Source organism: Rhinoderma darwinii, chromosome 7, assembly GCF_050947455.1.
Source record: "Rhinoderma darwinii isolate aRhiDar2 chromosome 7, aRhiDar2.hap1, whole genome shotgun sequence".
Taxonomy (NCBI): domain Eukaryota; kingdom Metazoa; phylum Chordata; class Amphibia; order Anura; family Rhinodermatidae; genus Rhinoderma; species Rhinoderma darwinii.
The window spans coordinates 127,060,712-127,074,831 of record NC_134693.1 but is presented as its reverse complement, the minus strand read 5'-3'; the positions used below and the strand labels follow the sequence as shown (position 1 = coordinate 127,074,831).

Here is a 14,120-nt window from a genome sequence, read left to right as displayed (position 1 = left end):
CTGGTCACGCATGCGCACAAGCGGGACCGGCGCTCCATTCATTTCTCTGGAGCTGCTGACACAGACCGCGGAAGTCCGAGGTTTGTGATGGAGAACTTCAGGGGACTTTCAGTCCCCCGTTCTCCCTATCGCTGCAGGCGATCACACATGTATCCCCTGTCCTGTGGATAGGGGATACATGTATTTTGTTTAATGGCAGAGCGGGGAGATACCTCCCTGCTCTGCCGTACTGTTCAGTGGCGTCCCGCTGTAGCAGCCATAGCGGCTGCTAGTGGAGCCTGCGGCCATGGTGGAGGCCCGTGCCGGCGGGCGACACGGGCCCCCTCATGCCGCGGGCCCCGTAGCAGCCGCTACTGCTGCTACGGCGGTAGTTACGCCACTGCTATGCTGTCTCCTATACACACATTTTTTTGGGGGCGGACACATATGTATTGGGACTATTTCCCCTGACATTTTAAGCCCTGAGGGTATGTTCACACGGCAGCGTCCATTACAGCTGAAATTACGGTGCTGTTTTCAGGAGAAAACAGCACCGTAATTTCAGCCGTAAAGGCATGTGCAGGCGTCTTTCGCTGCGTCCATTACGGACGTAATTGGAGCTGTTTTTCCATGGAGTCCATGGAAAACGGCTCCATTGACGTCTGAAGAAGTGACAGGCACTTCTTTGACGCGGGCGTCTTTTTTACGCGCCGCCTTTTGAAAGCGGCGCGTAAAAAAAATGACCGTCGGCACAGAACATCGTAAGACCCATTCAAATGAATGGGCAGATGTTTGCCGACGCTTTTGAGCCGCATTTTCGGACGTAATTCAATGCTAAAACGGCCGAATTACGTCCATAAATAGGGTGTGTGAACCCAGCCTTAGTGACGCCCCGGCTGCTAGTACTGCATTGTTGGGTCACTTAGGAGACCCAGCGATGCAGCTGAAAGCTGCGGACCGTCGGCCATGAGGAGTTTGCGGGGGGGGGGGCCCAATAAGAACTTTTGCATCGGGGCCCATGAGCCTTTCGCTATGCCCCTGTCCGTGTGCATGGGGCCTTACATTATTTCTGAAAAATTACATCTGACGCCAGCAGCGTACATAGAGAGGAGGAGGCCTCCATCCTACTATTACATCCATGGGGGCCCAGTGCTTGTCTGCGCACCCTTCCTTATATTTAGTAGCAGCACCGCACTGTAGTTTCTCCATCTATACAGAACAGGTGCACATCCTTTTTTTTTTTTTTTTTGCATTGCAATCTTTGTTGTTATCATTATACACACAGGACATGTCATCAATAACATCTAATGGGTTATTTGTGAATCATCTGATAAGAAATAGACCCTAGAGGCAAGTGTTTGCTTTCATAGTCAGCACCTTGTGGTGTTGTCTTCTGCTGGACCTTTGGGGCCAATTATTGTGTCAGAGCCTGGCCCCCCCTGGATGATCCTCTGGTGGGCCAGTCGGACCCTACTTAGTGGGAGAATAGGGCAGTATGACTCACATAGTTCCTTAATTATTCTTATTCGCTTACGTGGAGGTTCTTATACAAAGGAGGAGTTTCATATATCCTATGGGAACGTGACCAATGTGGACTTCCTCTTCACGTCCGGGATTAATCCTTTTAGCTAGATTAAATAAAAGTTATATCTTAGTTTATTTCCACACATTTATTTGATAGCCGGGAAAGCTGGGTATTTTGTGTGCTCCTGCACAGTTGTTCTTTTTTGTAGGTAGTGCCACACAGCCCCCCTGTAGATACCAACCACCCCCCTTCCAGTATAGATAGCGCCACTGTAGCTCACCGAAGGAGCGGAATCCCCGAGTGGCCGGGGATTCCGCTCCTGGAACGCTGCTTGATGCCTCTGTCCATATATGGACAGTGACATCAGGGAAAATTCCTGAAGCGGAATCCCCGGTCACGGCGTTGCAGACGCTATGACCGTCGATTTCACTCCAGGAGAAGCTCCTGTCGTCTGTCTCCATGATGTCATTGGTTTCTCCTGGAGTGGAATCCCGCTTCAGGAGTTTCCCCTGATGTCACTGTCCATATATGGACAGAAACATCAAGCAGCGCTCCAGTAGCGGAATCCCCGGCCACATGGGGATTCCGCTCCTTTAGGGAGCTACAGTGGCGCTAGTAGATAGCAGAGCAGGGAGATACCTCCCTGCTCTGCTATAGTGCCGTCGCTAGCGCTATAGCAGCCGCAGCGGCTGCTAGCGGCACCACCGCCCTCATGCCCGGTGTCACTGCTAGCAGCCGCTATGGCTGCTACTGCAGTAGCAACGGCCACTGAAGAAACGCCCGGGCGGAAAGGCGACTGCAGTGTGTGTATCCCTGCTGGTAGTTGCAACGGCGCGAAACACACACCCACTGGCATCCCCTCTTGCAGTGTGGCGGCTAGTGCCCTGTGTGACCGCACTGCTCGAACATAGCTAAGGCCGGCCATGACTGTGTTTTCCTCACAGGGGATTGCCAGACTGAACATATCTACCTCTCAGCTGTAAGAAGTATTAGGTCTGTTACAATTTTCAGCCTCTGGATGCAAACCAGAATGTTTCCATTCACTGACTGCAAGCAGAAATCTTGATAATGGTGAGAAATTGGAACACAAAGTAAGAAAAACTTTTCATTACATATTGATACACACACACACACACACACACACACACACACACACACACACACACACACACACACACACACACAAAACTGGAAATGCCCTTTGTACTTTTGCTAAAATATAAAAGCTCTACATGAAGAAAACAGCAAATATATCGTCAACCATAGAACCAAACAAAACACACATTTCCTGCAGAGCCTGACAGATTTAGGCCACAGAAATTTGCCAGTTTTAGATCAGAACTCTTGTTTGGCAGTGAAGTGAATTATTCAACATGAGAATCTGTTTATCTTGTACCAGTCCTATCTTTGAAACCGCACGTACGATATAGAAAGTCTCCTTCAAGGAGCAAGAGGTCAACTGGTAAGGTGAAAATCTGACTGTTAGCAAGTCCTTCAAAAAAAAGAAATAAAAAAATATTGGATCTAAAAAATTGTGCACGGTAGGTCAACCGTATCATTCTTATCGAAGGACAAGATAATAATTTATCTCCAGCTCGGGGGACGACATTATGTCCAGACTGCTCAGTAACCACTGAGGAACTATATATGTGCAGGGCGATGTCATACAATCATATTATAGTGTTCTGAGCCGTCTGACCTAAAATTACTAATATTATGTGTACACAGATACATAAAGCCCCATAGCAAGTCTAAAAACGGGCCTCTATCTATCTATCTATCTATCTATCTATCTATCTATCTATCTATCTATCTATCTATCTATCTATCTATCTATCTCAGAGGTGCACATAGGGGGTTTCCTAATGCCTGGAAACCCAGTTCAGGAAAAAAAATGTTTTATTTCTGCCACCAGTAGGGGAGCTGACTGTATATGAATTTATTATTGAGCTCAATGAGAGCTCTAAGATTCCCTGAGCAGTGAGCTCCCCCTAGTGGAAGCTGCAGGAAGACAGAATTTTATCACCTAGGCTGCGGCTATGTGAAGGCAAAAGTAATGAGTGTACCATTAACCTTGCTTATGATTCACTAATGTTCTTCTAGCAGTTGGTGTAACAAATCTTATTAGATTTTATTTTCCTTATCAGAAAGGCTATGATTAAATGCAGGCAATCGAGTAAATCTAATTGTATTTGTCCAGGGTGGGGCTGTACTGAGTCGAGATGAATGTCAGAGATCTATCTTTACTTTAAACCTGATAATCATGTATAGAAAATGTTCTCGTTCGTATTTCATCTATTTGCTTGTTTTATGTACTAGATTTGGTGAAACGTGTTTTATGTAGCAGGTTTCCTTGCCAGGAGATGACAGCACATTAAACATCTATACTATCCGTTGTTTACAAGGAGAATTTTGGATCCAACTCTTAAAGGTGTTGTATCACTAGGATATGCCATCAATATCTGATCGGTGGGATCTGACCAATGCAATCACTTGAACAAAGTGGCAGTGGCGATAGGAAAGTGGCATGCCACTTGAGGTCTTGTCGTCCCCAGTCTGCTTTCCCTGAAGGCCACATGGTTCACCATTGACTATAATGGGCCAACAATTCAATCAGTGCCACCATCAGGAATTTCTGGAGCTCCCCACGTTACCGGAACAACGGAAACTGGCAGGAGCTCTGTGGATGGGCAGGGCAGAGACAGTAAGTAGGTAGGGGCTCTGTCAGGTGGCTAGGGGGAGAGACTAGGTCAGGTGGCAAGACTCTGTGGGGTAGGGAGGCCAGGGAAGGGGACACAACCTGACAAGGGCTGTTTCGAGCACTTGGGGGAGAAAGTAGGTGTGCATGGACTCTGTGGGGGTGTAGTAGGGGGACATAAAAAAAATCATTGCACTGAAGCTGCAGCTTGTACAGAGCAGACAATCACCAGGATGCAATCCTGGCTCCTGCAGGCTCTAAGACCACCCACAGCCGCGGCAGCCCTGGACGAAGTCTCCACCTCCTACTCTCACCTGCATAGACCACAGAACAGATTCCAAAATATATTCACACCTCAGACCAGACCCCTAATTAATTCAGACCTCAGACCAGACCCCTAAGTAAAATCTGACCCCAGACCAGAGAAAAAAAAAATTCAGACCCAAGACCAGACTGCGAAACGGACTTTACCGCTTATTGCTTAGCGATCCTATCCCCCCCCCCCAGCCCTGCCGCACTAGGTCCTGATGTGCCAGCACACCGATGCATACAACTGGAACATCAGGACTAAATATGGCGGCATGGAAAGAACACAGGACCGCAAAGCGAGGAGTTGTGAGGATTCCCATGTTTTTAATGCAGAGTCGACAGAAGACAGAGTGGCACAGTGATTTCTAACTACTACTGCCACTTCGTTATAGTGGTGGTCAGATGTCACATCAGTCTGGCATTTCCCCAATCGGTCAATGATGGCATAGTCTGGTGACGGAGGAAGCTACCTGGAATTCTTCATTCTTCAAGGTCCTCCAGAGGGAAGGATGTTCTTGGCAGTAGCCTCCACTAGGGACACCCCTCGATTACATCCATCTAAACCACACAACCCCTTTATATGGGTTTTACCCACATAGAAAGTAATGGCATAGCATTAGAATTCTGATCAGTGGGGGTCTGACTGCCAAGACCCCATCGAACCTCAGAATGAAGGTTTACAGTTTTTCCCCTGCGCAGTGATGCCACCTTATGTGAAGGGAACTGCAACACAGCCCCATTCATTTGGATGTCGCAGTTCCTTGTATAGCGGTTTGTCCTTTGTTTTCAGGACGTTGGACTGCACCGATCATAATGTTACGGTATAACCCAGCGATACGCCATAACATGTGATGGGAATATCCCATTAAAGATTTAAATACCCTGGTAATGAAATAGTTAACTACATTGGACTTCCAAAAACAAAGAGCGTACTTCATCCTCCTACAATCTGTGTCCGTATTGTCGGTTCATTATATTTCTATTCAGAAGGATAAATCCGTCACAGATGCAATAATTAAAACTCAGAATTGCATTTGGTGTCTAGATCATATTTTCCGTAAGAGGTTTCTCCTACTAACAATCTGTTTGGATCCTTCTCTGTTCCAGGGACTGATGTCAAGTGATTTTCAGCACAGTGTAAAATGCGCTCGTGTTTTATTCTGTACGGTGTAATCGTGTTCTTCCAGTACCAGGTATTTTCTTTGTGCTCAGCAGCAAAATAAAAAAAAGTCTATGGAGTTATTATTAACGGGATGAAAATGTCAACGCATCGCAGGTACAAGATAATGCCGTCGTTCAAATATCACTGATGTCGCTGTTATGGAAACACGGCTTAATAAGAATGTACAGCATCAGAAACACTGCGTACAACTATTCCAGCATAACCATAACCTGCGGCTCTAAGCCTTATAACATATACTTTCGTAGGAAGGTAAAATAGCACCTTTAATGCCAGCCAATCATTTTCCCACAGGAGCTTCCCCCAACGTACCAGATGAGGCACTTTTAAGGTGAATATTGAAATAATCCCTACGTCATTACTGCGTTTGGTACAAGAGATAAAAATGCAACTATGACGCCCACATATTCCATCATTTTACAGATCGCCCTGTAGCAAAAAGTGGACATCAAAGTGGTTAATATTTGTTCGTATGACATATTTGGCCCCTTCATAGGACCCCTGTTGTAACCCGAGTGGAGAGTCATGGCAAAGATCGTCTCCTGCTCTGGAGGATTCAGCGCAGCCATGCAAAGTAGCTACAACTCTGGGTTACATAGTTGCACATTTATTGGAATGAGTGCCATGTAATACCACCTGTCTCCAGCAGTGGCCGCTGCAGGAGGAAAGTGTGGCTGCCTGCAGCTTTCCCTGGCGGTAGCAGCTGATTGCTGGGGTTTTCAGCTGTCAGACCCCAACATTATCAGCTGATGGTCAGGGGTCCTTATTTAGAGAAGTTCCATCATCTAATAGGGCATATAGACATTATATAAAGACTCCTCTATTAGCCAGAGCAGAGAGCTGCTGCAAAGAGTAAAGGTCCTCTTACACTACCCAATGAGGGCTGTGCAAACGACTGCCGATCTACGAGACAGCGCGTTGATCGGCGCTCGTTTGCTCCTTTGAGAAGGTGATATGCATGGGGACGAGCGCTCGTTACCCCGATCACTCATCCCCATACATTTCTATCATGTCAGCAGCGCGTCTCCCTCTTTACACAGGGAGATGTGCTGCCAACAATGATAATATTTTCAGCTGCATACAATACAACTATACAATCAGCCGATGGACGAGTGGTTGGTCGTTCATCAGCTGATCGTTGCCCTGTTTACACACTGCAATTATCAGGAACGAGCGTTTTGTGAACGCTTGTTTGCCCAATAATTGTCCCGTGTAAAAGGGACGTAACTTCTACTCTGGAACAGTCAGTGCTACCATTTGAATGGGAACCATGGAAAAGTACGTTTCCCCTACACAGTGGCCAATTTACTGTAAAAGGAAAAAAGAATCCTTTCTAACCCTATAGTGAGCAGAGAATCAATCCCTCTGCCACCAATACTGAAAAACTACAACCCCTTCCCCATTTAAAAGATATGAAAAGCAACAGTATGTACAGGATTGTGTAATGAATGTAACGCACAAACATGTGCGCACACAGGTGCCTGCATAAACATGAACACGCTTTTTTCTGCTAGCTTTTTTTTTTTAGCGCCCTAAGTTCCCGTCAACAGTGTGTTTAAGCCACAAATGCCCCCACCCCATCTTATATCCCCTAAAGAGTACCTAACACTAAGATGTACACCCTGACTATAGCATTAAGAAGATTTTTTTTCCTTTTTAGGACATGTTCACACGGCTTATTTTGGGCGGTTTTTCGGGCCGTAAACGGCCGAAAACCCGGAAGCAGACGGGCCTTGTTAAAAAACGGCCACGTAAACAAACGGCCGCGAGTGCAGGTCACTTCTTGGGATGTTTTTGGAGCCGTTTTTCATAGACTCTATTGAAAACAGGAAATCAGGAGCTGTTTTCCCTTGAAGCTCCTTTTTTTAGACGTTTTTGATTAAGCGTGTGAACATACCCTTAGGGTAAATTGGCCACTGCATAGAAAATGTAGTTTTACATGATACCCATTTAAATGGTTACACTGACTCCTCCAGAGTGGAAGATGCTTATTGTGCAGCAGCTCTCTGCTCTGACTAATAGAGAGTAGTCCTTATATAATGCCTATATGCCCTATTAGACGATGGAACAAGCCCTTCTCTAAATGAGGACCCGCTGACCATCAGCTAATGGTGTTGGGTCTGGCACCTGAAAACCCCAGCGATCAGCTGCTACCACCAGGGAAAGCTGCAGGCAGCCACACTTTTCTACTGCAGCGGCCACTGCTGGAGGCATGTGGTATTACATGGCAGCCATTCAAATAAATGTTCAACTATGTAACTCAGAGTTGTAGCTACTTTTTCCCAGGTTGTGAGCCAAATCAATGATCACACCATTGCAAGGCAGCTTTGCCAGCTTAATTGAATTAGCATCAGACCGAAGGTTTAGGACTCATGCACACGGATCTGCAATATGGTGCCCATAGAATTCCATATACTATATACTTCATACCTCAGTGTGCTTCTGATTTTACAAGATGGTACACAGAGTTTTCTTCTCACAAAATCTGTGAGCAAGAATAATATGACATGCTCCATCACATGCAGTATTGCAGAGGTATTCTCATAATGCATTGCTTCTAGGGGAGAATACGGTGCCTCAAAATAATATCACAGACCTGAAGGTACTTTATGTACGGCCAAAAAGGGTCCGTTCACACAGCAGTCACAAAAACTGTGAATAAAATATTAAAAATGGTTCCTGCCATCCCGCCGGCTCTCTACTGCCTGGTGGCCAGAGGTGGGGCAATCGTACAACGCTGGCTCTGTATGGGCATGGGCACTCTGACCGGTCTGCGGACACACAGTAAGCTGCAATGCACTGTGTTTTCTGACACCTTTCCAACGTCGCTGGCATTAACTTTTTCAGCAATTTGGGCTATTGTAGCTCTGTTGCATCGGACCAGACGGGCTAGCCTTTGCTTCTCACGTGCATGAATGAGCATTTGGCGCACATGACCCTGTCCCCGCATTACCGGTTCTCCTTGCCTGGACCTCTTTAGGTAAGTACTAAACACTGCACATCACCCCACAAGATCCGCCGTTTTGCAGACGCTCTGACCAGTCATCTACCCACCACAATTTGGCCCTGGTCAAAGTCGCTGGGATCCTTATATTTGCCCATCAACTTCAAGAACTGACTTTTCACTTGCTGCCTAAGGCTGGATTCACACGAGCATGTTCGGTCCGTAAAGGACGGAACGTATTTCGGCCGCAAGTCCCGGACCGAACACCCTGCAGGGAGCCGGGCTCCTAGCATCATAGTTATGTACGACGCTAGGAGTCCCTGCCTCTCCGTGGAACTACTGTCCCATACTGAAAACATGATTTCAGTACAGGACAGTTGTCCTGCAGCGAGGCAGGGACTCCTAGCATCGTACATAAGTATGATGCTAGGAGCCCGGCTCCCTGCACTGTGTTCGTTCCTTGACTTGCGGCCGAAATACGTTCCGTCCATTACGGACAGAACATGCTCGTGTGAACCCAGCCTAATATATCCCACCCCTTGTCAGCGCCATTGTAATGAGATAACCAATGTTCTTCAGTTCACCAGTCAGTGGTTTAATGTTATGGCAGAACGGTGCACAGTATGTATCAAATACGGGTTCGTTTGGCAAATGCGATTTCCATGAAATTATTCCGTCAATGTTGGCAAGAGATAACGTATTTTGCCTTGTTGAGTCATCTGTCACCGCTGCCAGTAAGTGCTTACAATCTGTACATATCCCTAAGACTAAGTGACTAGTGGAGCTAATCACCATGAAATGGATGTAATGTAATTACTTCTTATTAATGCTGCTCAATGTATACTAAGGATTCTGGCCATATTCAGATTTGACAAACAACTTTTCCTGTACGTCACACACCGTTATGTAACTCCAGCTCTAAATGAACCAATATCTGAGCACAGGTGGATGAATATTTATTACAAAATTTGCACATGGTACAACCATCACAACAGTGGTCCATTAATAGCTCTACCATACAGTGCACAAATAACAGAGCAGGTACTCCTGCAGTCTGCAGCAGGTTTTCCACAAGTTTCCCCTTTATTTTGCTGCACTTATCTTACCCTCTAATTTAACAAATATTTAAGGACCTGCTGTATAGAAGATAGTGGTATGTAGCATGTGGCTTCATAAGGCCCTTTTAGTGCCTATGGATATCATAGAGGAGGTCCCCAGCACTGGACCCTCCAAGGTGAGCCAGAGGAGTGGTCCATAACAAAGGGTAGCTTTCACTGTCCTTGACCCTGCCTTGCATTAATTTGAATGGATGACATGCCTTGATCAGCCATAACATTAAAATTACCCACCTAATATATTGTAGGTCCCCTTTGTGCCACAAAAACAGCTCGGACCCATCGAGGCATGGACTCCACAAGATCTCTGCAGGTGGCTGCGGTATCTGACACTCAGGCTAGATTCACACAACTGTTGCGCATCTCGGACGTGAAAAACTGCAGTTTTTCACATCCGAGGTGCATCCGGGCTTATCACGCATCCCCCATAGACTACTAGAGACTATGGAGGAATGGATGAAGCCCAAAAAAAATAGCACATGTCCTATTTTCTCACGGACCCTTTGAATTACATAGGTCCCTGTGACGGCCATTGTTTTAACGTCCGTCACACGGATGTATAACACGTTCGTGTGAATAAAGCCTAAGACCTTAGCAGCAGATCCTTTGAGTCCTGTAAATTGTGAGCTGCGGCTTCCATGATTTGGACTTGTTTTTCCAGCACATCCCACAGATGATTGATGGGATTGAGATCTGGGGAATTTGGAGGCCATGTCAACACCTTGAACTCTTTGTCGTGTTCCTCAAATCATTCCTGAACATTTTTTGCAGTGTGACAGGAGCATTATGACTATAAACTTTAGGCCGGGTTTCCACGTAGTGCAAATGCTGCGGAATTTTCGCAATGGAATTTTGTGCGGAAATTCCGCAGCATTTACAGCAGCAGCGAAGTGGATGATATTTAGTAAATCTACGCAGCGTAAACGTTAATAAACTGACCTGCGGTGCGGAATTTAATTCAGCAGCATGTCAATTTATGCTGCGTTTTAATTTATTTTCTGCTGCAGATTTTCTTCATTGAATTCAATGGGGATGCAAAACCCGCAACAGAAAGCCATGTGTTGCGACTTTTGCAGCGTATTCGCAACGTTTACGCCACAGAAATCGCAACGCCGTAAAAAAAAACCAAAGAAAACATACTTACCCAGAACGCCCTCCTTATTCGTGCAGACCGGCCTCCTGGGATGACGTTGTATCCCATGTGACTGCAGCAGCTAATCACAGGATGCAGCATCACATGGCCTGAAATGTCACCCAGGGAGGACGGAGCGGACGTCAGAGGAGGGAGGGGGTAAGTATGGGCACTTATTTATGCAGCGGAATTTCCGTCCGAAAAAAATCGTACCACAATATGGTGAGATTTTTAGGACGGAAAGTCCTGGGGGTTCCAGGTCGGATACGCTGCGTGGTTTTTATGACGCGTATCCGTCCTATAAGAACCCGGCCTTAATGTAACACCTGACCACGCTTCAAAAAACACCACTAAAAATGCAGCAAAACGCTGAGTGTGAATCCAGCCTATAGAAAAGACTGATACTTCTCTCTTTTGTGTCCACTCCTGTGTTTGCCTCAAAATACAAAGCGCCATGGATGCAGCCACAACGAATCCGACAGCCACGCTAGCACACTGTTCGGCACGGCTGTCATAACGCTCATTGATGGCCGCGCATTGTTGCAGGTAAAAAAAAGCTGTTTACCTGAAAAATCGTTTGGCAATTAATGAATACACCCTTTATGGCCGCACGACTTTGCATATAGACAGCCGTTTTAGCAGCGACAATGCGCGGCCATTAACAAGCTTGATGTGGCAATCTAAGAGATCCTTCCCCTCCAGGCTCGGTTGCGATTATTACACCACTGCTAAGGCCAGGATCACACACACAGTTTTGGTGCAGTTTTTGAACCACAGCCAGAAGTGGATCCAAAAGGTAGGAAAGGTTCGGGCTCTGTGATTTTGCATGTATTTTTTAACCCAAAACCAGGAAAGGATCCAGGAGAGATCAAAAAGTCCTTCCTATATATTTCTTCTGTTTATGTTCCGTTCCTGGTTTTGGCTTAAAACGTGCTAAATCTGCAAATCTGCAGCAAATCTGCACTCTGTGAACAAGGCCTTAAAAGACTGATGCATGTCCTTTATTATGTAGTCACAAAATGTGCCAAAAACTGCACTAAAAACGGTGTGATCCACAAATTACAAGAATTTTACCCTTGGGGGGTGTATTACATTTGTTAGTTATTTTCAAAAATCGCAACTGCTTTTTTTTGTTTTTTGCTTCTACAAAACCAACGCAGTTTTAACACCATTAAGATAACTGTGGCAAAAATATTGCAACAAGACCACCAAAAAAAATAAATAAATAAATAGACCAGTAAACCCAGGTTTGTGGTAAGTGGTAGTGTGAACGACATTTGGGCTCAGGTGCGTCATTCCCTTGCACCGCTGTGATGGAGGACCGTGCGACTTTCTGCAGGTCATGCTGCGTCGGGTTAGCGCGTCCTGCTGCTGTAGGAGCGGTGGCACAGCAGTGATACATTGTTACATTGTGGTGGGTGATGAGGGGGCGTCCCTGCCGGCACAGTGTCCTCCAGGTCCCCCTCCCCTCATGTCCCCGGCTAGGTGGAGCTTCACACACGGAAACCCCGCTCCTGACTCAGTTCATTGATGAGAGAGAAGCGAGAGGAGAGCGGAGAGGAGAACAGGGACCCCGACACCGAGACCCTCAGAGCCGTCCCTGAGGAGCCGGCAGCCTGGACATGTTCAGCAGGAGCTCCTGGAGGAGACATTCCGGCAGATCTGTGAGTACTTGTGCTGTGCACCCCACTTATACAACCCTGTCCCCCTCTATTGCATCCTATGGGAACTTTCTTGCAAGTTGCTGATTCTGCTGCAGAACATCTTGATAGGGTCACTTTCTCTTTTTCTTAGTTCCAAACTATGCATCTAGTCTATGACATGCTGGGATTTGTAGTCCCATCCTATGCACCCCATTTATACAACCCTGCCCCCTTCTATTGCATCCTATAGGAACTTTACTGCAAGTCGCTGCTGCTGCAGAACATCTTGATAGGGTCACTTTCTCTTTTTCTTAGTGTTTAGTTCTAAACTATGCATCTAGTCTATGACGTGCTGGAATTTGTAGTCCCATCCTATGCATGCAACTTTGTGACTTGTAGTTCCACAGTAGCCACAGGTTCTTGCTATATGTTGCTTGTTCAGCAAGGTGATCTGCTGGGGGTTGTAGTCTTAATCCCCACAACACTAGAAACTACAACGCTTTACGCAACTCACAACATATCAATCTACCTAATGTAATGAAATGCTGGACGTTTAGTCTGACAACAGGCGAGCAGTCACAGGTTGTTGGTTTGTGTTGCTGCTGCAGAACATCTTGGCTAGGCTGAATGTTCTTAATTTTGCAGTTAAGTTTTGACATAAGCATAAAGTTTATATGTTGGGATTTGTAGTCCCACAACAGTTGTGTAGTTAAAAGTTGTTGCTGCAGAACATCTTGCCATAGTCGCTGGTTAGTCCCAACATATGCATCTAGTGTGTGATCTGCTTGTATTTGTAGTCCCACAGAAGTCAAACAGCTACAGGTTGTTGCTAAGGCATATGGCTGGAGATGATACAAGATTGCTTTGCCAGTAAGGACTATGCCCCAGTGAAAGAATTGTCACTTTCAAACTGTGTCTTCTATCTATAGTTATACAGTACGACAGCATAGGTGGAAACTGCTGCTGCAGAACATCTTATGGATATTTTAGAAAAATCACAATTTATGCTAATAGTATTTATGAGAGCCAATTTAGCCAATCTGACTAATGATGAGCTGTTGTGGGGAAAATCTGACCATGTGTGGTGACAAAATAATCATTCAATACATGCGGGACCCCCATGATCCAGAGAAAGGGGATACCTGGTCCCCAATCCCAGTGGAGAAGTAGCCACACGTATGCAGTTACTTTTTTTAAATGGTTTTTATGAGATTAGAAAAGGTTTTGCTGTTTTCTCTAGGAACAGTGCCCTCATTTCTGTGGGCTGTGTCTGGTATTGCAGCTCAGCCCAATTGAAGTGAATGGGGAGCCAAGTTTTCTCCATTCACTTTAAGGCTTGATTAACACCGTTTTTTCTGCGTCTTTAACAGCGGTTTTTGTTCAGACAGATGTTATATTTAAGTCTATAGTAAAATATAAAATGCACGACATACACCGTTTTTTTGTTTGTGACGATTTTGTGGCATCTTTGTGGTCAGTGGTGTTTTTATACAATGCAGAGTGACCATTTTTGGGATTGTGGAGATCCCACCAGTTGGTCCTAGACCAGATCAGATTTTTATGAGCTGTCCAGTTGATTTTCAAGAAAAGTCTTT

The 14,120-nt window shown here is 45.8% G+C and overlaps 1 protein-coding gene across 1 annotated transcript in view; it reads left to right on the top strand.

Annotated features, from left to right (window-relative positions):
• The first annotated feature begins 12,320 nt into the window (after window positions 1–12,320).
• PRICKLE2 (prickle planar cell polarity protein 2) overlaps window positions 12,321–14,120 on the top strand; it is a 216,068-nt gene continuing 214,268 nt past the window's right edge. The window contains exon 1 of the mRNA XM_075833990.1: window positions 12,321–12,546. Coding sequence (XP_075690105.1) covers window positions 12,505–12,546 — 42 coding nt within the window. The 5' untranslated portion in view covers window positions 12,321–12,504. The remainder of the gene's footprint in view (window positions 12,547–14,120) is intronic.